Source organism: Nerophis lumbriciformis, linkage group LG04, assembly GCF_033978685.3.
Source record: "Nerophis lumbriciformis linkage group LG04, RoL_Nlum_v2.1, whole genome shotgun sequence".
Classification (NCBI taxonomy): domain Eukaryota; kingdom Metazoa; phylum Chordata; class Actinopteri; order Syngnathiformes; family Syngnathidae; genus Nerophis; species Nerophis lumbriciformis.
In genome coordinates this window covers 12155471-12183387 of record NC_084551.2, presented here as the reverse complement: position 1 = coordinate 12183387, position 27917 = coordinate 12155471, and the positions used below count along the sequence as shown (strand labels likewise).

The following is a 27917-nucleotide window of genomic DNA, read 5'->3' as shown; positions in this document are numbered from 1 at the left end:
TATCCATTCTAATTTCTAATATACAGCAAGTATGAGATGGCTAACAATGAAGCTAATGGAAGTAATTTAATGCACCCATAAAGCCTTTAAAAAAAAACCCAGAAAACTGCCCTTCATTTACATTTCGTAACCTGAATATTAACCAAGCATTAGCGATATTGTTAAGCGGAACTACTTTTAGCGGTGCCGTGATCACACAGAGGTAACTAGCTTATGCAGCTATTAAAATACTGAGCCGGTGAAAGTTAATGCTGGATCATAAATCAAGCCTGTCACTTGTGGCCGTAAACCGGTCTGTAAAACAAAAGCTATACAAAATGTGACCAAAGACCCAGTATTACATGTTGTGTAGACCACAAGGAAATGTTTTAAATGTAAGAAAGAAGAAAAAAAAAGGTCCCCTTTACAGCATTACAATTAGACAAGAGACAATTGAGGTACTGTACTAAAACAACAATGTGTGACATTGCTTTACTCAACTTACCTGACAGTTTTTTACATGACATGTCATCAGAAAATCCACTGTAATCCTTTATTGGAAAGCAGAAGTTTGCTTTTGGTGCAAATAGGGAGGGAATTGCTCTTCACGGGCAAACACAAAGTATTACCGTTTGCAGCGGTTCCATAATGTTGGCGATGTTGGAGGTCGTTGTAGTCTCGACGTAAAGTGTCAGGTCATTCTTATGTATTAATGACCTTACTTAATATACGCCTCAGGTTATTGCCCTTCATTCCAAACAGTGCGGGTGTAATGTTGACATACTTTTACCAATGTAATAAAATGAGTAAATTAACTGCTGTGCACCAACGGTAAAATCTAATTATGTGCCAACAATAGTGCAAGAGACAGACGCAAATGAGGTAATAATGGTGTTTAATAAAGTGCTTTTACAGGCAGGCGTAAAACTTGCTAATTAAAATATGATTTGCTGCACTACACTTAAACTCTGCACACACTTGACCATTGTTCTAAGACTACAAGAGGCGCAAAGATCTACAAGGTGGCTGAAAAGTAACTCCTATTTGAAAATAAATGTAAGTTTTTAATTTAAAATAATAATAATACAATTAACTATTGATAAATAAAATATATAATATACAGTTGTGCTCATAAGTTTACATACCCTGGGAGAATTTATGATTTCTTGGCCATTCTAGAGAATATGAATGATAACACAAAAACCTTTCTTCCACTCATGCTTAATGGTTGTGTGAAGCTATTTATTGGCAAACAACTGTGTTTACTCTTTTTAAATCAAAATGACAAAAGAAAGTACCAAAATGACCCTGATCAAAAGTTTACATACCCCAGTGACTTTGATCTGATAACATGCACCAAATAATAATATAAATCCATTTATTAAAGTCAAATACAAATAAGGCAACAAGAGAAGTATCCCACACTTCTCTTTTGTAAAGTAAATTTGTACCGCCGATATGGGCATCTACATCAACTATATGATTTGCCTGAGTAGCTGGGCAGGACAAAAATAAAAAATAAAATAAAACATTCTCCTTCAATAGCCCTTCAGAAACCATTCATGTTTTTGCATAGCCTGAAATGTAAATGAAATTGCTGAGTCAGAAGAAGCTTGCTTATATTGTTGAATCTGAGACGACAGTTGAGGGCAAGAAATTTAGCTATGGGGTGATTATGACGGTTTAATGTCTGATAAAGGATACTTATAGACACACGGGTGTGCGACAACTAACCAGACCACACGCTTTTGAGTGACATGATCAGATTACTGAAGTGTCACACTAGAAAACAACATTTGTGCAGCTTGTGCACTGCTCTTATGACCTGTAATAGGAGTCTGGTCAGTGCATTAAAGGGATTATGCATCGGCGCCGTACCAAATGCAGGCTGTTTCATGTATTGTTTACCATATTTGCTCAGTTTCAGCCCAGCAAGCCTTAGTTTGTTTGCCAAATGACAAATTGGTGTTGTGTGAGCTGCTTTACCTTGGTTCTGCCCCACATAAGCATGGCTCTGGAGTGGCCGAGTTTGTTTCTGCATGACCCCTTATCGTAATGCCTGAGGAAAATATCACCCTATAATTTGAAAACACACACGTTAAGACAAGAAAATGCTCCTGTGTGATATCATAAAGGTGTTTTTTGTTTGTTTTTTTGTAAATACAGGACTCACTTTTAAACTTTGCAGGCAATGCCAACAGAATATGTGCTTGCAGCATTTGCACACCATCTGTGCACAGCCCTGGTTCCTCTCGATATAGACGCCACACTTTGGACACTGTTTGATGGGCAGCTCGGAGAGGCTGGCACATTACATGTGGATGAAAGGAGGAGACGAGAGATGTCAAACATTGGGGGCGAGCAAGAACACTAAATCACAGCAGCAGACAGCACAGTCCTGGCTGGGTCAGTGCTCGTGTGGAACTGGGTTATTTATTTTAGGAGTCAGACGGGGACATTTTGAGAGCACTATTTAAGGCAAAGCCCTTCTTGATTTAAACAACGACCACCCGTCCATTTACCGTACATCTAATCCTGTTCAAGGTTACGGTAAAGCAAGGGCCTAACCGAACTGCATGTTTGACTCGTCACCTGTCAATCACAGGTCTGACACCAAAGACAATATACTCACATTGAAACTTACAATTTAAGATACACATGCGCCTTATTCATTTTGCTCCAAAGTCCTGACCAAAGAACTATATTATTATTTATTTATTTACTATTATTTATTATATTTATTAGTATTATTTGTTAAATGTGGACCACCACAGATACAGTATTTTTCAGACTATAAGGCGCCCTTAAAATCCTTAAATTTTCTCTCAAATCGACAGTGCGCCTTATAACCCGGTGCGCCTCATGTATGGAATAATTCTGGTTGTGCTTACCGACCTCGAAGCAATTTTATTTAGTACATGGTGTAATGATAAGTGTGACCAGTAGATGGCAGTCACACATAAGATATACATGTAGACTGCAGTATGACGCCAGTAAACAACACCAAAATGTTAAATGTTCCATTGAAAATAAAGAACATTACACACGGCACTCAAAAATCTGTCAAAATGTTTTAGTACGACTTTGAAGCCGCACCGCTTGATGGCTTGTCGGCCCATTACGGCTACCGTAGTCAGAGATACAAGTATTACTATGGTGTGTGTATAAGGACCGCAAAATGGCACCCATTAGCAGACATATTATCTGGTGTTTTGTTTCACAATGTTATGCAAAACCAACTTTTCTTACCTTCTGGTACCTGCTGATGTGTATTTGAGATCTGCGTAAGTCCTGAAAATTTGCACAAGTCCGCCATTGTAGTCGATAAGCTTCTTCTTTTTCACTATCTTATATATATTAGAGGGTTCCGGTCGGACGGTTTTTCACAGGACACATTTCCGGCGTTGTTGTTGCACTAGTGAGCCACGGATGAGGAGTTGCTGCTCCATTGTTGATTTAAGTAAAGTTTGAATGTCATTAAAACAATTAGCTCCATCTTTTGACACTTCTTCCACTCCCATCCTTGCCCGCTCGTCCACGACCACCCACAAAACGGCGCATCTTGAAGCGACTGTCAGAAAGCGACTTAAAGATGGTCTGTAAAACATAGTACATGCAACATGTTGACCAAAGAACCACCATTACATGTTATGTAGACCACAAGGAAATGTTTTAAATTTAGAAAAATATCATAATATGACCCTTTTAATGCGCCTTATAATCCGGTGCGCTTTTTGTATGAAAAAAGACCTGAATAGACCCGTTCAATGGCAGCACGCCTTATAATCCGGTGCGCCTTATGGTCCAGAAAATACGGTAGATTTGGAGCTAACCGTTTGTCCTTGCTCATAAATACATTTTGAGCACATAAACTTGTCAATACAACTCTGTACAGTAGGTGATCGCTTCTTATCACACCGCATATTCACCTCATCTGCCAGAGAATAAGAAGACATGGCAGGAAGGATTAGTGTTACCGATTTATGGCCTGATTTACCAAGATCCAAATATAGCACGCTAAACAGCATGTGCAAAAAAGTTAGGGCTGCACAATTAATCGAATTTTAATCGTGATCACGATTTTGGCCACTACGATTAAATGAGGGTGATCGTCGCGGCGATATTAACATTTAAAAAGCAGGCAAGTGGGTAAGGCAAGCAAAGTGGGTAAGGCATATCAACAGCCAACCACCAGGGTATGGCGTCACATTAGTGCCAAAAATCCGAGCGCATAAAAACTGTTATCGCGCGCTGATTCTCCACTTCGTGCGCGCGCGCGACACCCTTTTGCGCACGCGTGGTGACTTTTTGTGTGCGCGTGGTGCCTTTCTGTGCGCGCGCGACGCCTTTCTGCGCGCTCTCTGTGTACTCCTGGCATCTCTCCTCGCGCTGTCATGTTTCTTTTTGGCACTTTGGGGGCGGGTATGCTTAGACGGCCCCTTCTTTCTGATTGGTCAGGCGAAAAATGCTGAAAAATGCTAGAGTCAATCAGAAGTATAGCAGGGCGGGTCATCGTCAATATGTATCAAGATTTACGGAGGAAGAAGTGGATTAAAAAAATGTCGCGCGCTGATGAAGGTTATTTCATACCACATAAACACAATACAGGGTAATACAAAATGTGACCCAAATAAATAATAAGACAACAAACACCATAATCACATCTTTCAGCCAGAACTGGTCCACCAGCAATAACATCCAACCATAACATTATTTTATATTTTCACTTCTTCTTGAACATTTGTTTTCTAATTTATGGAATTTCTTTTGATTCAGCCATAAAATTAATGAAATAATCTTTGAATTTTGTTTTTAAAATGTTAAAAATAGCTTTTAATAATGTATTCTGAAACAGTTTAAAATAATCAGAGAACTGACTAACACTGACCCTACACAACTATGTTGCACAATTAAGTCATTTTTTTTTTAAAGTGAAAGAGGTAATTTCAACAGGTACAGCATCCTATGTCATATCTACATGTAATAAGATTTGTAACAAGGCAAACCGTTTGTAAATTGGTCGAAAATCGAGCAAGTTATGGTAATTTAATTAGTACATGTACCATTGACATCAATGTAATGATTGAGGCTAGCTGTCCGAGGTAAGATGGCTACAACGTTGCTACACTGGAGAATGATTGGTCATATGAAAAATGCTCAGAGCCAATCAGAAAGAAGGGGCCGTCTAAGCATACCCGCCCCCAAAGTGCCAAAAAGAAACATGACAGCGCGAGGAGAGATGCCAGGAGTACACAGAGAGCGCGCAGAAAGGCGTCACGCGCGCGCAGAAAGGCACCGCGTGCGCGCAAAAAGGCACCACGCGCGCACAAAAAGTCACCACGCGCGCGCAAAAAGGTGTCACGCGTGCACGAAGTGGAGAATCAGCGCGCGATAACAGTTTTTATGCGCTCGGATTTTTGGCACTAATGTGACGCCATACCAGGGGGCGACCGAATATGAGAGCGAGTAAGAGTGAGTGAGATGATGACTGATGCTTGATCAGCAGGTCAACAGTAGCTCCCGTAAATATTAGGAAAAATAAATGCACCAGGGATAGGCTCCAGCACCCTCTGTGACCCCGAGAGGGACAAAGGGATAGAGTAACCCGTAGAGTAACCCACACCAGCATGCCTCGCCGTTCTCTAGATATCCTCCCGCTAGTTCCCGCAAACCCGGAAATGCAAGGCAAAGCTCCGTTGGTGTGCACATCCAAACTAATGATCGAGTTGCGGCGACAAGTTAAGCATTAAAAACACTTTCCTTCTTTCCGCAGAGTGAAGCTAATAATTTAAATAGAGTTATGGTTGCTCACAGAGCGGGCCACCCGCCACCGGCACAAAAGCCCCGACGAACAGCAATAAAAGTGAGGTTGCCCGAAGTACAGACGACCATAACAACAACCGTGCACCGAGGGAGCCTATGTCCATCCTCTTCTCAAAGACGCACAGAAGTAATGGATGTAATTGCGTTTTATTTGGCAAAGACATACTGTATGTCCTATATATGCTATGAGCAGTGCAGTGTGTTCCTTGTATAGTATATTTCCCCCTGTGTCGCTTTAGAAATGCTGGAGACTGTGTAGCGCTTTAGTAGGCAGACTTTATTACCTCCACCAAACAGGCTATGTTTTCGCCAGGGTTTGTTGCAACAAAACTTCAAAAGTTATGGATGGATTTAGATGAAATGTTCAGGAAATGTTAATAAAAACAATTCATCTTATTTACTAGGAACACACTTCTCTCTGGAATGCTTCCTCCTTTTCTCCCCTTTACGGAGTTCCACATCCCTACCTTGGTGGTGCCGCGCTGTGCAGAGGATTATGAGAGATGTAGTTTATTTTCAGACCGACAAATGCAAAAGTTTTTGTTTGATACCGGCACTATTGCGAGGATTTTGAAACCGCAATACCGTGGCATCTACAATACTGTTGCATCCCTAGTTAATTGCATAATTAAAATATGATTAGTAATGATGGTGGATTAATCCACATTAAAGCTATAATTTGATGGCCTTACTTTCTAAGCAAGCTATTAAGAAGGTGGGCGTCTTAAAATCCAACACTCCCAAAGGACACCAACCAATGTTCCCTCTAATTTTTCATGTGTGTGAGCAAACGCACAAACTCCTTGAGCATTCAGTGGAGCCCATGTGAGCAACATCAGACGTGCACACTGTGGCCACACCAGCGTCACACTTGTCCCAAACCTGACATCATAACAATATAAATGTTTTATTAAAATCATTTTCTGATATAAGTGATTTTGCCCTCTTACAATGACAATAACAAAAAAACATGTTTTTCATGACCTATGTGCTAGTATTGTATGTCTGGCTGCGGGTCTTGCCTTTAAAAGAAATGTTACCCCTTTCAGAGATTACATTTAGTTCCTGTAACTTTCTGTCTGTAAAATACATCTTTTTATTAGCATTTATGAAAAATAATATCCTTAGATTAACATTCTTAATAAATGGCAGTAAAATAAGCACACATCTGATTGTGGAGTCAGAGTGTTTCATCCTGGCATTTACACATTGTGTGGCGTTGGGGTTGTCCGACTTTTTGTGTGGCCATAAACGCAGCACTGGCTAAGTGCCATGAGTGCTTGTGTTGGTGCAGGTGAGACAGAGCGAGCGGCTTCTGTTGAAACGACGGATGATAACGTTGGTTTAAGCCTGGTTTGTATGGCAGAAAATTACCAGTTTTTATAGATAAAAAATTTTTTTACTCATGTTTTTGGTGTGGTTACAAACAGTTTTGCTCAATAAAGTGATTGATGGAATTCCTGTCCGTAAAGTGTCTCGACAGACGATAATTGAACTGTGTTGACAAAGATTGTTTTATTCATTGGGGCCACTCTTGTTGTCATCTGTCACTCACAGAATTGCATTGCAAAATCATACAGAATAAATTGTAATGTGTTTATTTTGTTTAAAGTTCAGATGGGATTTTTGATTTCCTGCGCGGCATTAATTTGCTGTGCGCAGAGGATGCGTGAGCGGTGCGCAATTGCGCAGGCGCGCACCTTAGAGGGAACCCTTATACCCTGAAATTATAGAAACTACATTTTTGCCCAAATACTTCTGCACTAAAGTGTTATCTCCTCCCTGCTTCATCACGCTGCAGAGTGCACCGCTTCACTGCAGTACACAGCCTCCCTCTGTACAACCAGCTATCTGGCTGGGGGCCCACCCTCCTCCATTCCTTCCCTTGGCGCGCACACACAATGGAATCCCACTATCACTCAACGCCTCCATGGTGACATCACTCAGTCTGGCAGAATCGCAGCCCAGCCCGGGGTGGCACACAAATGTGCTGCTTGTTGCACACACGAAGGACAGTTTCCAGCTATGTGTCACTACAAGGAGAATATTTCCCTCTAACATTTGCATAATTAGTCAAATAAGATGGATACAAATTATGTACTAAATTAAGGAAAAGTCAACAGTCATAAGACGAACAAATCCTTCTGTGTATGCTCCGATGTACATTTTTCTTCACAGATTTTCTATGACGGCCTGACTTACCTGCTTTCATTAGAGTGTGACATCATGGGCTGCAGCTCGGAACAGGTGTGGCCTCCCTGCCATGGTACCTTGCACTCGGAACAGAAGATGGTGTGACAAGTGGGACAGGGCACAGCGACGGCCTGGCCTTCAGAACTCAGCTGCATTGTGCACACAGCCTGGCAGTCGAACAGCGGGCACCAGGTTTTACTTGGGTCCAGGCTCACACCTGATGAGAGTGATTGTGAGTGTACATTCCAGGGTGTGTCAGGCTATGTACCGTAAATTCCGGACTAAAATTCGCTACTTCTTTCCTACGCTTTGAACTCTGTGGCGTATAAATATTAATATTAATATTTTTTTGCTGATGGCCATAGTGAAGATTACCGGTAGTTTATTTCAAAGGGGACAATGCAATTTCATAAAACACATGGTTAAACAAGCCAGAATTAGCCAGAAGGCTAGTGTTCATCTGTAGTCCCCTGGCCATGGTGTAGAAAAAGCAGTAAAAATTACAATTTCAAAGAAAAAGAAAATAAAAAGAGAGAGAAAGGGGAAAAAAAGCACACAATACATATATGATATAATAAAAAATTAAATACAACATCACAACATAATACTTATCTAAGCATTAAAACAGGCTCATCGTTTAGTGTTGGCAGTTGTAGACTTTGATAAGCCACATTTTCAATGCAAATAGTTTTTTTAAAAAAACAAGCAAAGACACTGAAATGGAGTGTTACTGTTTGTGCTACGGCGCCATCTTTTGGACGAGTTCGCTTACTGCAGGTGCTGCAGAGCCCTTCTGTTTAGAGCTTTTAACCGGAAGAACAAATGCCGTTCCGTCTTCGAGTTGTCCATAGCAATTTATACTCGTATGGATTCTTCATTCTTCACTTCAAGCATTGCTTGTAAGTTTTACAATATAACTAAAACAATTCTTACTTACTATACCCTCCCATGTGTGATGTCTGTAGGAGTGTTTTCATGCATATTTTTATATGCTATTGTGATGTAATGAACGTCATTAGCATTAGCTAATATGCTAACACTTTTACAAGTGTCTGTGTTAGACTTAGACTTACCGGTAGACTTCCTTTTTATTGTCATTCAAATTTTAACTTTACAGCACAGATAAGAACGAAATTTCGTTACATAAGCTCCTGGTAGTGCAGGATAAAAAAGCAATAAGGTGCATATATAAATAAATAAATATATATAAATAATATATATATAATATATATATATAAAATAAATAAATATATATAAAAATTAGTGTTATTAACTTACAATGGCATTCTTTCTGTATTGTTAAAGTTTCGTAAATTCACCAAAACGTGGAGTTATTGAGTCGGGTTAGCTGATTGGAGACGATGACTTCTGTTTTGTTTGATCAGCCATTTTACTGCCGTGTTACAGACACCGCTTGGAAACAATTAAGGTATGTAAATAAATATTTACAAAAACTTTCTGTGTAAATAACTCTTTTCACAATGTATATATCTGCGGGTCATAGTCCGGTGCGGCTATTATATGAAAACAATTACTTTTTTTCTAAAATTTACTGGGTGCGGCTACTATATTGGTGCACTCTATAGTCTGGAGAATACGGTGATATAATTTAAAGCAGTTGTTCTCCTTCCTGCACTGATTGACAACATTAACTTCAAGGTTTAATTAGATCAAAAACAACAGCTGTATAAAAAGCATTACAAGTATTTAAATAAGAGTGCCTAGTGTCTTTGGGGAGTTAAGACTCAAGTAGTAGTGTAAGATAATGTCGCAAAAATGCAACTACACAAGAATCTACATAGTTTAAGCAATGTGCTCTTGCAAAATATGCCATTTAGGACTTCAAGTATTTAAGAGATTATTTTCTGTAACTTGCTGGAGCAGTTCAGTGGTGCGACTTAGCATAGCCTCCAGATAAGTGCCACCTCCAAAAAACCCAGTGCCTGTAGCCAAGGTCGCCAAAGACAGATTTCTAGAATGCTTCCATTGATCAAAAGGAAAAACTAAATACTGTGCTCATGTCACCTAGATTTGGATTTATGTTCAGTTGGCATGGACGGGAGCCAAAAGGGACATTATTATGCAACAAATAATGCGTGAACGAAATGTACTTTTAACAACACATCATCACCAAGTTATTTTCAGGGAATTTTTGGGGGGAGATTTGGCCATCTTCCACAATCCTTACAAGAGACAAGAACACATGCATTTCCGTTTTAAGTACATCTAAATAGTGAAAAAAGGGTGGCTAACAATGTACGTAATGGAGATTCTACTATTCTGCCTATAAAGTCCTGTAAAAAAAAAAAAAAAACAGCCAAAAACTGCCCGCAATGCTCTATTTATATGCCGGTACTGTATATTAACCAAGTTATAGGGACAATATTGTTGCGTTATTTTAAGAGCTAACCCTGAGGAACTACTTTTCTGTCTTAGTAACACAGCAGCTCAGGCCACTACTATGAGGTAGGCTAATACTAGCTACGAGAGCTGCTGCTGCATTGGCTTTGAGTTAGGAGAAGTTAATACTAAGTTCAGAAGTATGCCAAGAAGTTGGTCAACTTTAAAATTCCACATGCGACTACATAATTTTCAGGACTGAAGTTGTTGATATGTCCAACTACCCTACGACGTCGCTAGGAAGGATCAACATGCTGCTCGTTTACTTAGCATTTTTACCTGAGGAGTGAGGATTATGTTGAATTTACCAGCTCGATTTGTAGCACAAGTTGTGCTGAAAGATGAAACCATCCCGTCAGTGCATCTCAGTGTGAGAACGGACATTGTAAGTCACTGTTTTGTTATGTTGGTATTTTGTTTTAGTACTAGTGCTACACAATTCTTAGTGATCCACTATAGCTGGAACTGCATAGCACCCAGCTTCTAAAACTTATAGTTCATCCTACTTCTATTCAGTCTTAAAAAAAAGATTCTAAATCCAAATTTTTCCCAAAGTAGTCGTCACTGGTTCTTACGAAGTCTGCCATGATTAGTGGTAGTTGTTGGAAGTAGCGTTCGTTGGTTGCTATGTGATCTGTGAATTCAATGCACCAAGGAAATAAGTTGAAGTAATGCTCAAAATGACCATGGTACTGTAAATATTACATGTTATCATAAATGTAAAATTACTACTTGGTTACAGCTAGGGTTTTTAAGGTATGAAAATTTCTTATCACGGTTATTGTGACCAAAATTATCATGGTTCATATTATAGTAGTATTTTTAAATGTGCGACAATTTTCAAAAACTACTTATACTGAAATCTTTTTAAAAAAAGAAGACAAACAACACATTCAAAATGTATGCATGTACCTCAAGTAGAACATTGAATGTGCATATGAAAACGAAACACACGCAATATAAACAAAGTAATATGGCAGAAACAAAATTAAATAAATAAATACAAATAAATGTGAAAATTGTGCAAGATGGCAACTTATGGACAGATGGCGTAACTGCACTTTTTGTCCATATAGATAAAATAGTGTTCATGAATGAGATCTAGTCTTAACAGAGCTGCAGGATTATGGCAAAATAATAATCCATTTTTTTTTTAAATCAATATTGAAATCATAATTATTCATTATGTTAGGTAAAACGGTGTTGGGGTGTGAACGCGATGACTTCATGTAATTTGTAATGTCTAATAACGAGGCTTTAGAGAAACGTTATCCATATAGTTAAATTTGTTTTTTTGTTTATCAATAGTATCAACTTGTCAGCTTTTTGCCATTACATGATCCTTGTATATCTATTTTTACATTTTCATGGAGAGAGGTATTCTTGTAAGTTATGAACATTTACATGTACTAAATGTATGTAAATGTACATGCTGTATCAGGACATATCCCTTAAGAGTTTGAGCAGAAATATGTTATATACCACACACCATGCAACATGAACAAAATATTAGGTCACATTAATGTTTGTTTAAGTAATGACTTTGTGAAATGAAAAAAACACAAGTAATGTAAAAAAACAAAAAAACATGGTGTTTACTTTTTGAAATCAATATAAAACACAAAGCAGTTTGGCTAATGAAGATAAAATCAAATAAACAAGCTTTGTTCTGCACCAACACCGTGTGGTTCAGTGCAACAGTTTGGCCAGCAAAAATAAACAGGAGTGATACATTTTATATCAAATACACAATCTTTGAACCTCACTAACAACACATCCTGCGTTCCATTCGATGAGATGACAGACATTTAGTGTTATTGGAACACTGACAAAGTTAGCAGTTAATTAAAGATGAGTGACCACCCCAGTAAAGAAAAAACGGCAAGACTTTATAAACAAGTTGTGGCAACATTCCCTAAACATTCCCTAAACAACATTCATCTAAAAACAGCAGTGCGCTCTTAAACACACTCCGAGACACCACGGAAGTAGAAGCGAAAAAATCAAGTGAAAGGGAACATCTCCAGAGCAAAGTATGTGTAGTTGCCGCCATTGTTTCTCGAGCGTAACGCTTCCGTTTCCAGGAAGTAAGCAGTGTTGGTTAAAAAAAAAGTTTTTCCGGTAATTAAAAATTTCAACGGTATTACGAACCGTCTGGAATTTTACTGCGGTTTATCATTATACCGTTTACCGTTACATCCCTAGTTACAGCATGTAATAAAAACATTGTTGGCTGTTTTTAAGAGTGCTTTATTAGGCACCTCTTGCTAGAGGTTTTGTTACTATTTAGAACGCACTGAAATGGTGTGTTTGTTATTGTCTCAAATAAGGATTATGGAAGTTCAGTTTTCATTATAAAAGTCTAGTATTTGTCAGCTAACGTGAGTGCTGACAGTGAAGGAATTTCACATTAGTTAATTAGGTCGGATGTGAACCGCCTACTGAGAACCACTAAAACCCACCTCTCTCAAACTTTAAACGCTGATACATCTCCGCTTGATCCGCAGAGGCCAAGTCATCTATCTGGAACCAAACAAGTTTGGTCATGTTTGAGACACACAGATCAGGCCACTAATAAAAATACTTTGTGTTCAAGATGGTCTGTTAGTGTAGACGTGTTGTGGTTAACTCTTGAAGTTTAATTAAATCATACATATGACAACTGAAATTATTTTATCTAGACTACACTCCTTGATTCCAATTATAATTTGATTGTTTTTATGATAAATATATTTTATTATTTTTATTTAAATCAAAATTATTTCATGATTATTGAATCTTTGTACGAATTGTGCTCAATAATTAAACCTAATACTTTGTGTTCAAGATGGTCTGTTAGTGTCGACGTGTTGTGGTTAACTCTTGAAGTTTAATTAAATTATACATATGACAACTGAAATTATTTTATCTAGACTACACTCCTTGATTCCAATTATAATTTGATCGTTTTTATGATAAATATATTTTATTATTTTTATTTAAATCATAATTATTTCATGATTATTGAATCTTTGTACGAATTGTGCTCAATAATTAAACCTATCTTCCTGTGATTAGTTAATGCATAGGTCACATTTTCTTAATGCAATACTTTATCTTCAAGTCAAAACCAAAACACTTGCTTAGGATGTGATTGCACTCAGCCATCATATCATATCATCTGTCCACAAAATAACTATGTCACATACTATACATACATTTGACATAATGTTAATTATATTGGATTAATTTATATGTCAATTAAACTAGCACTTATTTAATTGAGATTACATATGAGGAACATATATTTCGTATTCAGTAGTTTTGGTCTAAAATGTTTGCCATAAAAGATTCTCTGTAGCTTCCAATATTACTTTAAGTTACACATATTTTACTCTATTACTATTTAAAGAAACACACATTTCCAGTTTACGCAGTACTTAACAATAGTTAACCTAACCAATTGAAAACCATCACATTTTCTCAATCATAGGTTAGTTATTATTTTTCTATAGTTACTGTATTATTCCATAGTTACTTTCGCTTCTAGCTTTATCTTTGTGGCTCTTTTTTTACAACAGTGAAAAAAAGTTTTCTTTCAAGTGTCAACATGTTTTGGCTGAAATAGGTTCCTACAGTTTGCTCACAAACTCTACTTTAGGTATTCATAGCTTTCGGTATTTGCTTTATATGGCATGCCTTGTGATATGAATATGTTTTTATTGGTGAAGCGTACCTCCGTGTCCAGCAACACGCCCATGTTTCTGCAATCCATATCTGGACAGGTGACAGGTTCGCCCCCGCCCTCCTTGATAACTAGCTCAACATACTGCTGCAGACACTAGCGGGATAGAAATGTCAAGTCAGCATTTATCAGTATTTGAAATAAGACAAACCAAATGTAGAAAATGTAAAAATACATACACATCTAGCACTGGATTAAAAAGTAGTATGTCGCTCAAGTATGAAAATATGGAAGCTTATTGGGTTGTATAAACGTTGAATTGCACAACGGTCCACAGATTTGAGGAACAAGAAATAAAAAGATGTGAATGTGACTTATTGGGTAATATTCAACATTAAATCGCATGCTCCCTTATGCAACATAGTGAGATAGGAAATAAAACATAGGCAGGTGTCTTCCAAACATAGATAGCTCAAGTGTATGATTAACTGATTCTTCCATAGTGTATTTCACAGCACTATATGTGATGGCTTGGAGGCGAGGACATTTAATTTGCATAACTGGCCATGTCGACATATTTTGAAAAAGAAAGTTGACCATTTACAGTATAGCATTTAGAGATCGACACATGCTTTCATGCCAGAGACCCCAAAAGTCCCATCACTACATTTATTGCTAGTTGTTGTTTTTTTGGAAACATTATCTAGAGTACTCGCTAAATAGAGCGATAAAGTTGGCAACTCTCCCGCTGCAATTTACCACCCTTCTGTCTTCTCATTCTCAGGCAGACCAGGTGCGGTTAAACTGTGTGTAGGCTTACGATGCACACCGCCGCCTGCTGTATGGAGTTGTAACGACACGTTACATTTAGAAACAGTCCCATCATAATGTGTTTATGTGCGAAGGTGAAGCGGTAGCACCCATTCAATTTGTGGGGGTGAATGTATGGTAAACACTGCCCTATATTAACTGTCTAAGGGGGTTGTGTGTGTGTGTGTGTGTGTGTGTGTGTGTGTGTGTGTGTGTGTGTGTGTGTGTGTGTGTGTGTGGTGTTTTGGACAACATTATCTTTAAAAGAGGAACTGCATTTTTTTGAAGAATTTAGCCTCTTATTCACAATCCTTATGTGGGACTACAACACATATTTTTCTGTTTTTTATGCATGCCAACTAGTAAATAAATGCCAGCAAACTCCACTTACAATGGAGCCTATGGAAGTCGTTCTATTCTGCCTATAAAGTGCTTAAAAAAACATCCAAACCCCTCCATTAAGGTTTTATATACTGTCCATGATGTAAGTATACTGTATATGTAATGTGAAGTGAAGTGAATTATATTTATATAGCGCTTTTCTCTAGTGACTCAAAGCGCTTTACATAGTGAAACCCAATATCTAAGTTACATTCAAACCAGTGTGGGTGGCACTGGGAGCAGGTGGGTAAAGTGTCTTGCCCAAGGACACAACAGCAGTGATGATTGTATTATGAAAATAGTATATATCTGTATCATGAATCAATTTAAGTGGACCCCGACTTAAACAAGTTGAAAAACTTATTCGGGTGTTACCATTTAGTTAAAGTTTAAGTTAAAGTGCCAATGATTGTCACACACACACTAGGTGTGGTGAAATTTGCCCTCTATATTTGACCCATCCCCTTGTTCACCCCCTGGGAGGTGAGGGGAGCAGTGAGCAGCAGCGGTAGCCGCGCCTGGGAATCATTTTTGGTGATTTAACCCCCAATTCTAACCCTCAATTCTAACCCTTGATGCTGAGTGCCAAGCAGGGAGGTAATGGGTCCCATTTTTATAGTCTTTGGTGTGACTCGGCCGGGGTTTGAACTCACAACCTACCGATCTCAGGGCGGACACTCTAACCACTAGGCCACTGAGTAGTGGTCAATTGTACGGAATATGTACTTCACTGTGCAATCTACTGATAAAAGTTTCAATCAATCTATCAAGAATAGTGGAAGCGGGGATCGAACCTGGAACCCTCAAGTTGCTGGCACAGACGCTCTACCAACCGAGCTATACCACCCCATAGTAGCAATGTAGTAGCAGGCACATTTATAATAACATTTAATATTTACTTTTTTTTTGATCATTTTAAGCATACGGAGGCGCATTAATTTAAAAAATGCACCAAAACGTTTGCTTTTTCCTTCGACAACATCACTGATTTAATACTCACTGCATAAATCATGGGAGCCAGAAAACATAATTAAAATATCACTTACTGTACAATGTCTGCTGTTATTACGATGCCAACTGATAGGATGTTGATATATTGAAGAATGACTCATAATTTTCGCGAAGAAAAAAGTGAGTGCAACAAAGCGTCTTTTCGAGCTTTTACGCCATTTGCAAGTCTAAATTGGCTACCAAAGTTGATCAACTTCTTAGTTTATGTCCTCATCTTTATACAACATACAGGTAAGAGGCATGATGTATAATTTAGAATGAACTTTGACGTGCTCCAAAACCAGAAAGTAGCTCACCGCCTGATGACTATATAGCTGCATAAGGATGTTACATCTCTCTGATCAATCTGCCGCTCTAAATAGGTCCTTAACGTAAGCGCTTAAAGTAACAATCGCTAATACTTAGTTCATATTCAGGTCACGAAATGTAAATGGGGTATTGTTGGCGCTTTTTGGAATGGTTATTTAGAGGTCTTTATGGGCGGAACAGAGGACCTACCATTGACTCCATTGTAAGCAGACTTATTTATGTGAACTTACAAATTAGAATTAATTAAATAAGAAAATATGTGTTCTTGTCTCTCATACAGATTGTGAATTATAGGCAAAATTCCTCAAAAAACTGCAGTTCCCCTTTAAGGTTTGTCACAAAAGGACGGACATCAACACCTCATCTTTCTATTTGTATTTCACAGAGGACATCTTTGTACCTCTTTTCAGTGTCAGCACAGGGTTTATAGCAGATCATAAACAAGGTGTGATAGTTGGAGTGATAGTTTTACAGTCCCGTGCCGTGTCTTATGACGACAGTTGGAGTAGAGCACTTTCATCATAGGGAAATATATTTTCTGCATGGCACTAAACACGCAAATAAACAACATATATCATAGTGTAATATAGTGAAATTAAGAGGTTCAGTGCTACTTACAGTTGTACAGAAGATGCACCTGCAGCTGTGCAGCGTTGTAGTGAGTGCAAGTGTGTGCTTGCTGAGGCACAGCTTGCAGAAGACATCAGGACCAGGCCCAGGGTCCGCGCTTATACAGGCCCCCGGTTCTGAATCTGCATAAGTTGTGCTGTTCATGCTGTAATGACGTCAGGAGGGAATGATGACGGAATCGAGCTGCTTCTAGCTCCTCTTGTAACAACGAACGCGTGTTGCATCCTGCATGTCCCTGAAAGGTGTATACAAACAAGAAGTGTGTTTACTACAGCAACATTAGAAAACCTCACACAACCGTTGTTACAGCACTTTTTGTGAACAGTTCAGTAAGTAGTTACATGGAGTCCTTTAAATCAGACGTGAAGCATACTGACATGGGAAGCCAGGGGCCAGTTACATTTTTGTTGAATACTGTATGTAAAAAGGTTAAAAAATAGATATTATAATGCATACTATATATATTTAAAGACAGAGTACAGTGTTATAATTGGTTATTATCCACATTTTTGCTCTATTTTCTCCATTTTGCTGTGTTTCTTTTGGTTTAATTTTACTTCTACATTGTGCTGTGGGCCCCTGGCCACACTTCTGACACCCCTGATTTATTAAGTATTCCTAGAACTATGTAATTATGTCTTATTTGATGCTAAGAATCCTAGTCACAAGACAGTGCATATGATTGGGTACATTGATGTTTGTACGTGGACTTTTATGTGTGGACAGAGTTTGGATTGACCTAGGAAAGACATGACATGACGATGGATGTTATTTTATTTTTTATATTGTAAATATTGAATAAATGCGATCAAAAGTCTGCTTACAATGGAGCTTACAAAGATCTTAAAAAACATCCCAACACCTCCATTGAGGTTGTATATACATGATGTAAGTATGTATGTAATGTAGTAATGGGCACATTTATAATAACATTTAATATTTACATATTTTGATCATACACGGCGCATTAATTTAAAAAACGCATCACCTTTGCTTTTTCGTTTTCTTCATCACTGATTATTACTCACTGCAGACTTTATGAGAGCCAACAAACATAATAAAACATCACATACTGTGCAAGGTCTGCTGTCATTAGGATGCCGACTGCTGGGATGTTCATATATTCCCATTTAGATGAAGAATGTCTCATAATCCTCGTGAAAAAATAGGGTGAGGGGGCCATTTTCAGGTACTAAATGGCTGTCAAAGTGTACCAACTTGTCGGAATACCCACTCAGCCTTCTTCTGTCCAGGTGAGATGCATGATTTATGATCTAAAATGAACTTACAGGGAGCAAGGAAGCGAGGAAACAGCAGACTACTAGATGAGGTAAACATAGGGACACACGGTAGTGATCACTGCGCCGCTATAAATAGTTTGTATGCGGTAAATGGGTTATACTTGTATAGCGCTTTTCTACCTTCGAGGTACTCAAAGCGCTTTGACAATGTTTCCACATTCACCCATTCACACACACATTCACACATTGATGGCATGCAAGGCCCTAACCATGACCCATCAGGAGCAAGGGACTTGCCCAAGGACACAGCGGACATGACTAGGGTGGTGGAAGCTAGGAACGAACCTGGAACTAGAGGTGGGGGAAATAATCGATTTTTAAATGCATCGCAATTCGGACATGGACAATTATAAAATCCATTAGTAAACATCAATTTATTTATTGTCAATAAAGTATTGCAGACAGTTCTAAATTTTAGGTGACTACAGCGAGCCACCTCACCGAGAGATCCGATTAGCTACTTTATTTTAGGGCACTTATGTTCCAGTTTTGAACACATTTAAATTAAAGTGGCAAGTGATAAACACTTACTTAATGAAGCGAAAATAAATGTAAAACCGCATCAATAAAAATAAACTAAAGATGCATCAATAATCGATTTTTAATCAAATCAGAGCTCCTGATAATCGTAATCAAAAATCGTGAGGTGCCCAAAGATTCCCACTGGCATGGCCGCTCTACCATCCGAGCCATGTCGCACTTATAATAACAATATCACTAATACTTGGTTAATATTCAAGTCACGAAATGTAAATGAAGTATTGTTGGCACTTAAAGAATGGTTATTTATTGGAATTTATGGGCGAAATAGTGGAGCTCCCATTGGCTCCGCTGTAAGCAGACTTTTATTTACGTTTATTTAATATTTACAATATTTATGTATTTCATAATGATTGTGAACAATAGGCAAAATTCAAAAAAAGTGCTGTTCCTCTTTAAATACATAATCTACAGCCAAAGAAACTCGTCTCTGTTTGATCGGGCTGCAGCAACACGGTCAGTTGTAATCTACATTTTAATTAGGTAATCTTTTGTTATCTACCATTACCAGTGGAGGGCAGTGGCCAGACTACGCCTCGGCCAGTCTAGGATGGAGATATAAGATACCATACCATACCATACCAACTTTATTTATAAAGCCCTTTAAAGACAAGCACAGTTGAAAAACAAAGAGCTGTACACCACAAAGAAATGGAGGCAAAGGACAGACTAAAAAATAACATTTAAAACATAAATAAAAATACACATTTAAAAAGCAAATATAAATTACCCTAAGAACAGTTTGTTAGATAAAAACAGTTTAAAAGTTAAAAACAGTTCAAAAAGTTAAAAGCTAAAAACAGTTCAAAGTCTCATGCTGGGTTAAAAGCCAGTGAATAAAAATGGGTTTTAAGAAGGGTCTTAAAAATAGCCAAAGAAGGGGCCTGTCTCACATGGAGAGGGAGATCGTTCCAGAGTTTGGGACCCGCAACAGAGAAAGCTCTCTGTTGCCTCCTTCCCTCCACCAGTTAGCACACTCAAAGCCTCCCGTGCCAGGGAAACGGTGAAGTAGCAGTCCTAACGGTCAACCTGACCATAGCTCTGACAAACCTTTCCGACACTTAGGCAGCCCTATTTGTCAACGTGACTGTAGTGGTGTTAAAATGCCCTGGGTAGGAGAACCCACCAGCCTTGTAAGGCAATCTCCTAGTGTTTGGTGACATAAATAAAACACTCTCTTCCAACTTGTCTTGAACCAGCACAGAAGAGTACGGCTTATGAAATCAACATGCAATACAATGTCTAACCATCGTGTATCAGACCATAACTACGGACCCTCACCAAACAAACAGGAGGGCACATGAGCAGCCCTGAACTAGTGTGAAAGATGCGACCGGGGGATCATATCAGCAGCCTCGGACAGTTATGATAAATGCGCCCAGAGGAAAAACAATATCAAGGAGAACATTGAACATCTGCACCTACAATCCAGTAACGATCAATGACAATAATAACCTTTCCTTAGATCAGGTGTGAAGAAACGTTTTGACTGGGGGGCCGAATTGGGCTTAAAAAATTTGGCCGGGAGCCAAAAGCCAACTGCATGCAAAGTAACTATATGTGTATATGATTACATATTACTGTAATAGTATAATGGATATATAACTAATAATTACTACAATTGGTTATTAAGAGTATGTGAAAATTCGACCCCGACCTCCTTAAAAATGTTTAATCAATCAGAAATATCAACCAGTAAAATGCACCAAATGTGGATACGTGTAGAGGGAGTGTTAAGCAATTTTTCCATCATCCCTTATAATGGATTTAAATGGGCATAGTTTGGATTATTTTTATGCTGAGTGGACATTTGTTATTATATCCACAAAGTTCAATGAGCAGGGTGTGTTATGTGTGGCCATGTTTGTTGAATTTTTGTGTGTGCTGGTTGATTTTTTATTAATTTTTTTGCACCATGGCTAGGGAAGGTTGTTTGGATTGGGTCGTATAGGTAAATGATGTGCACAAATTCACACTGATGGACAATTAATAGCCACTAACTTGAGTTACTTTCATTGGCCACCCGGTGGAGACCAAATGGCAGCTATCAGACCGCTGACTGTTGGTAAACTATATGAAAACACCGCGTGGCCAAATCGCATTCTCGTCTCGCGGGCCAAATTGAAGACGCCGGCGGGCTTCATTTGGCCCGCGGCCTGTAATTTGGATGCCCCTCAGATACAATGGATTCTCAGAAACAAAAGTTAAAGAAAGCAAGATCGAAATCCACGAAACCAATTGTTCTTTTGTACAACCACACTTCATGACCAAACGGTGTTGGCTTTCTTCTAAACAAAACCGGTCTACCTCTAATAGAAGACAATTAACCAATTCCTTACAAGACTCGCTCTCTTTGGGCTGAAATAAATATAATATAATAAATATTTTCTTCAAACAGTACTATTTCCCAACATGATCCCATCCAGACAAAGAAATCCTAGACTTTATGATAATATTTTAATCTATTGTCAATGACATCCTGAAGAGAGACTACCTCTTCATCACGGGAGAGTTCAATGGTACACTAGGTCAACTACACAATACGTTCCCTTCTGCAATTGGCAAACATACCCCAAGTATTGCAAATACCAGAGTAGAACTCCTTGCTTGATTCTGTGTGAAAAATAATCTGCTAGTCACCAACATTATATTTCAAAAGACAACACTCTTTGTACCATGATGGCAAGCCTAGAAATCAAAGAGACTTCATCCTCTCACAAAAACCATCAATAAGACTAAATATTCTCAACACTTCAGTACTAAACTCTCAAGACATAGACAATCACATGATTCACGCAATAATACGATTATGTTTCTCCTGGCCACAAAGAAAAAAGCCTGCTTCAAAACTAAACATAAAACAACTCAAATATCCAGAAGTAGCTGTTCGTTTTCACATAAGCTTGCAAAACCGTTTTACCGGTCTTGAATCAGAAACAGACTAAGAAAGCATACACAGCACTATATTTAACTGCGTAAATGATGCCTCCAAGGTAACACTCCCAAAGAACACTGAACCCATTCTAGAATGGATGCCACATCAAACAAGCAATCTCCAACAAACACAAAATAAGAAAATAAAATGGCTCCTCATCTAAATCCAAGAAGCTGGTGAAAAAGGACCAACTGAACCATACGGAGTATTAGGGCTGGGCGATATATCGGGTTTTTAAGATATATCGATATATTTTTAAACAAGATATGAATTAAGAAATTATTATAATATCTATATCATTTATTTCACGTTAAAATAACCAAACACCGCTTATTTTGTTGTGTACCTTGTTCTCCCCCGCTCCCTTTCATAGGCTACTAAACCCCTCCCCTTGCTCCTTCCAAGACGTGCTTGCACGTATAAGAACATCTATGATTGGTTGGTTGTTTACTATGATGAGTCACGATTGGTTGAGATTAAGGCAAAAAACATTAGGGACAGGCCAGTCAGAGGCAAGATAGGGCGGGTCATGGAACCTGGAAGGGAAATCACAACAGACATCCCAAATGACGACGAGAGAGTCGGAGAAGAGAAGAGGGAATATTCAAGCGGGCGATTTATATATTAAAAAAAACTAGTGTGAGATGGCAGAGCGATTCTCTTCTTTAGACGACGTCCAGGAAACCCACAAAGAGTCTACTTGGCCACATTTGGACAAATGTATGCGTCTGGATAAAACATTCATTTCAGTTGTTTACCATATAAGCCCAAATCTAAACTGTTCTCACGTGAAATGCTGCCAAAAACGTATGCCGAAGTGAGGAAGATCAAAGCCGCACAATTAAGACAAGTCACTTACTTGCCGTTGACCAGAACCGTACGTGTGTGACAGTCCATTACATCGTCGACTGGGAATTAAAAAGTGCATGCCTGCAGATGTATTTTTTATCTGAGTTTGATAAATTTTTTATTTTAATTTTATTTTAATTTTTTTATTGACATCCAGCATCAGACATTCCTATCCATTACATCATATCCACATACATCATATATCTGTTGTCTGGCCTAAATGTCAAAATAATACTTGTTTATATCCCAACCATACCACCCCCCCAAAAAAAGAAAGAAAAAACAACAAAAAACAAAGTAGTATCTACAAATACATCAATTAAATAAACAAAAAAATGTATAATATATTAATAAAAATAATAATCAGAAATAAAATAAAAAAATATAAACAGATACATATATATATCTATATATACACATACATTTTGTATTATTTACACCGCTATGTTATTTATTTTACGTAGAAATAATATTTTTCTATTTTATTTATGTTATGTAATCTGTGTTACTTAAACCGTTTATTTTCTGTGCTGTTAATACCCATCTTGACTAACTGGGTTAGTAAAAGTACCACTGACTGTTTACAGTACAGTTGTCATTCAGTCCAATTTCAGTGAATTTCGCTCAAAAATGAATATCTTTACGTGTATACTTTCACCGGAAAATATATCGAGATATATATCGAATATCGAGTTTAAGTACAAATATATTGAGATATACTTTTTCGTCCATATCGCCCAGCCCTACTGAGTATAGTATTAAAAAGCTCAATAACCTTCCACCACATAAAATGTACCATGCTAAATTGAAAAAGATAATTTGGGGTATCAAAGACAGTAACGGGGACTATTCTAACTAACAAAGACGAGATTCCCAAACGCTGGGCATGAAACCCAAACCAAATCTTTATTGATAACTCCACTTCTGATGAAATATAGCCAAGCTTAAAAAAGTGAGATAACCTCTGCCATCAACAACCTGCAAAATGAGAAAAAGCCCAGGTCTAGATAATATCTACTGTGAGTACATTAAAAGTGGCGGTGAGCCTCCAATCAACACATTACATCACCTGTTAACGGCACCCTAACAACAGGAAGAAAGGAACGAAGAAGCTCTCATTGTTGTTATCTTCAAGAAAGGTACTTTAGCAGACTGGACTGCGGCAAATATCACCCAGCCAGCCTAATAAGCCACATCTACAAACACTTTGTTAGTATTATTGCAACCTGAAGCAAAACAGACCTTTTTGCATCTTTACCAAAATGTACGGAAGTCCTTCATACCGACAGCCATCAGACTGTATAATACATATGTTCCTTTTTGACTGTACTTGAACGTATAATAGACTGTATTTACATTATTCACATGTGAATAATGCTGTATAATAGACTGTATTTATATTATTCACATGTGAATAATGCTGTATAATAGACTGTATTTATATTATTCACATGTGAATAATGCTCATACTTGCCAACCTTGAGATTTCCGAATTCGGGAGATGGGGGGGTGGGGGAGTTTAATGCCACTCCTTCTTTGTCTCATTTTGTCCACCAATTATTTTATGCTGTGCGTGAATGCACAAAGGTGAGCTTTGTTGATTTTATTGATATGCTGGAGTGCTTATCAGGCATAATTGCGGTCCCCTCCAAGGTTTCTCATTGTATCCCATTGGGTTGAGTTTTTTCTTGCCCCGATGTGGGATCTGAGCCGAGGATGTCGTTGTGGCTTGTGCAGCCCTTTGAGACACTTGTACCTGCTCAGTGGCCTTGTGTTTAGAGTGTCCGCCCTGAGATCGGTAGGTTGTGGCCGAGTCATACCAAAGACTATAATACCTCCCTGCTTGGCACTCAGCATCAAGGGTTGGAATTGGGGGTTAAATCACCTAAAATGATTCCCAAGCGCAGCCACCGCTGCTGCTCACTGCTCCCCTCACCTCTCAGGGGGTGGAACAAGGGGATGGGTCAAATGCAGAGGACACATTTCACCACACCTAGTGTGTGTGTGTGACAATCATTGGTACTTTAACTTTAACTTGTGATTAGGGCTATATAAATTAACTTTGATTGATTGATTGCTTGACATAACAGGAGCACAGAGCTGATGCAACCAGCTGCCACTTCAGAGGCGCCGTTTCTACATGTAGCTACAAACGTAAAGCACAACGGAAAACTAAAATAAATGAGCAATAAATTATACATCTTGCGCACGTACGATTTCACCATACATAGACAAACAACAAAACAAAAACCAAACCCCCCCCCCCCCCACACAAAACATCCTATAGTGCTTCATAGCCTATTTAATTCTAATTATTCCTTTGCAAAACAATTTTTTGAACAAGGCTAGACAAAAGTAGACAAATGTGATGAATATTTGCACTGGTTATTCAGTACAATATAAATAAGAAGTACTAAAGGTAAGTTAGTAAAACAACTTGCACTGAGCCTAGTCTATAAAATCCGCTACACCTCCTTGATACCGAAGTACATGTCAAACTACTTCCATTACGTAAATGACCGCCATAACCACTACACTCCACCAACCACGTTAAACCCAGATTCCGATCTAACAAAGGTCTTAACTCATTCACCTTCTATGCCACATCAATATGGAATGCACTCCCAACAGGTGCAAAAGAAAGTGCATCTCTATCCTCCTTCAAAACAGCACTAAAAGAACACCTCCAGGCAACTTCAACCCCAAACTAACACCCTCCCCCTTCCACATCCTACCTCCCCGGATTGTAAATAATCAAATGTAAATAATCAAATGTAGATACTAATTCTTATGCTTTCTGATCTCTCTCTCTCTCTCTCTATGTCCACTACTTGCTGTACATATCCTACCAAGTCAGTCCTACACTGTTCCAATGTCCATTTCTCTGATGATGCAATTGTTGATGACTTAAGTGTTGATATCAACCAAACCTAACCCCCCCCCCCCCCCCCCCCCCCCTCCACATCCCACACCCCGGATTGTAAATAATGTAAATAGTTCAATGTCTATACTCTGATGATTATCTTGTGTGACGACTGTATTATGATGATAGTATATATCTGTATCATGAATCAATTTAAGTGGACCCCGACTTAAACAAGTTGAAAAACGTATTCGGCCGTTACCATTTAGTGGTCAATTGTACGGAATATGTACTGTACTGTGCAATCTACTAATGAGGGTTCTGGCGGGAACTCTCGTTCAACCCTTTTTCGATTACGCATGCACCTCCTGGTACCCTAGCACCTCCAAAACCCTCAAATCTAGACTCCAAACATCCCAGAACAAGCTAGTCAGATTACTTCTAGACCTCCACCCCAGATCACACCTCACTCCTACCCACTTCTCCAAAGTGGGCTGGCTCAGGGTGGAGGACAGAGTAAAACAACTTGCACTGAGCCTTGTCTATAAAATCCGCTACACCTCCCTGATACCGAAGTACATGTCAAACTACTTCCAAATTAAAACGTAAATGACCGCCATAACCACAACACCAGGGGGAGCTCCACTAACCACGTTAAACCCAGATTCCGATCTAACAAAGGTCTTAACTCATTCTCTTTCTATGCCACATCAATGTGGAATGCACTCCCAACAGGTGTAAAAGAAAGGGCATCTCTATCCTCCTTCAAAACAGCACTAAAAGAACACCTCCAGGCAACTTCAACACTAAACTAACACCCTCCCCGGATTGTAAATAATCAAATGTAAATAATCAAATGTAGATACTTTTTCTTAGGCTTTCTGATCTCTCTCTCTCTCTCTCTCTCTATGTCCACTACTTGCTGTACATATCCTACCAAGTCAGTCCTACACTGTTTCAATGTCCATTTCTCTGATGATGCAATTGTTGATGACTGAAGTGTTGATATCAACCAAACCAACCCCACCTCCACATCCCACACCCTCCATCCATCCATCAATTTCCTACCGCTTATTCCCTTCGGGGTCGTGGGGGGCGCTGGAGCCTATCTCAGCTACAATCGGGCGGAAGGCGGCCTACACCCTGGACAAGTCGCCACCTCATCGCAGGGCCAACACAGATAGACAGACAACATTCACACCCTAGGGGCCAATTTAGTGTTGTCAATCAACCTATCCCCAGGTGCATGTCTTTGGAGGTGGGAGAAATCCGGAGTACCCGGATTGTAAATAATGTAAATAGTTCAATGTATATACTCTGATGATTATCTTGTGTGACGACTGTATTATGATGATAGTATATATCTGTACCGTGAATCAATTTACGCGGAAAGTTGAAAAACGTATTCGGGTGTTACCAATTTAGTGGTCAATTGTACGGAATATGTACTTCACTATTGTGCAATCTACTAATAAAAGTTTCAATCAATCAATCAATCAAGTCAAGTGTGTACCAGAGTATCCAAATAACATTTCATCTGTCAAAACTGCCATTGCACTCAGATATCACTTCACAATAGTGAAATGATTGTACCCAGGCGGCATATTTAGAAGCATATTGGAATAACTGACGCAGTTATGAACAGCTTCCGTGTACAGTGATGACGCTCACCTTGCCTGTGGAATACTCGGTGAAGAAACTGCGAAGGTCCTGAGCCACACTGACACATGTGTTCTTACATGTTGTTTCAACAACCGCCCCTGCCAACTCCGAACTCCTCCACTCCTAGAATGTGTGTGCGTGGGTGAGTGGGTGTGTGTGAGTGAGTGTGTGTACGTCTCTCTGTGTGTGTGTGTGTGTCTACTTCTGCTTCCACATAAAGGAAGCTGCTGTTCGCGACTCCTCCTGCTGGTAATACAAGTGTGTATGCTGCGTTTAAGGACAGTCGGAAAACACACAGTTAGTCTGAATACCACATATCAAGTCGAACATAATATTTAAACTCGTCATCATACTCAATCCACAAACCTTTAAATTCGATATTACTTGACTTTTGATTATTATTATTTTTTTGTAAAAGTACGTATGTGCGTGTTAGTTTGAACGCAGTATAATTTCTTCCATTCCACGTCGGAGTGGGCGATACTGCAATGTTTTTGGATCGATCTGATGCCAAGGAAAGGCAGGGCTGGGCACACACAGTTGCCAATAGCGAGTCTGATACTGACA

General features: G+C 38.8%; 1 protein-coding gene across 1 annotated transcript in view; it reads right to left on the bottom strand.

Moving 5' to 3' along the window:
- The window catches only part of rnf144b (ring finger protein 144B), a 29437-nt gene extending 1899 nt beyond the window's left edge, over window positions 1-27538 (bottom strand). The window contains exons 1-7 of the mRNA XM_061949030.2: window positions 27360-27538; window positions 17189-17435; window positions 14111-14215; window positions 12858-12918; window positions 8005-8212; window positions 2153-2282; window positions 1966-2055 (exon numbers count right to left, since the gene is read on the bottom strand). Coding sequence (XP_061805014.2) covers window positions 1966-2055; window positions 2153-2282; window positions 8005-8212; window positions 12858-12918; window positions 14111-14215; window positions 17189-17344 — 750 coding nt within the window. The 5' untranslated portion in view covers window positions 17345-17435; window positions 27360-27538. The remainder of the gene's footprint in view (window positions 1-1965; window positions 2056-2152; window positions 2283-8004; window positions 8213-12857; window positions 12919-14110; window positions 14216-17188; window positions 17436-27359) is intronic.
- Between the last annotated feature and the right edge of the window lie 379 nt (window positions 27539-27917).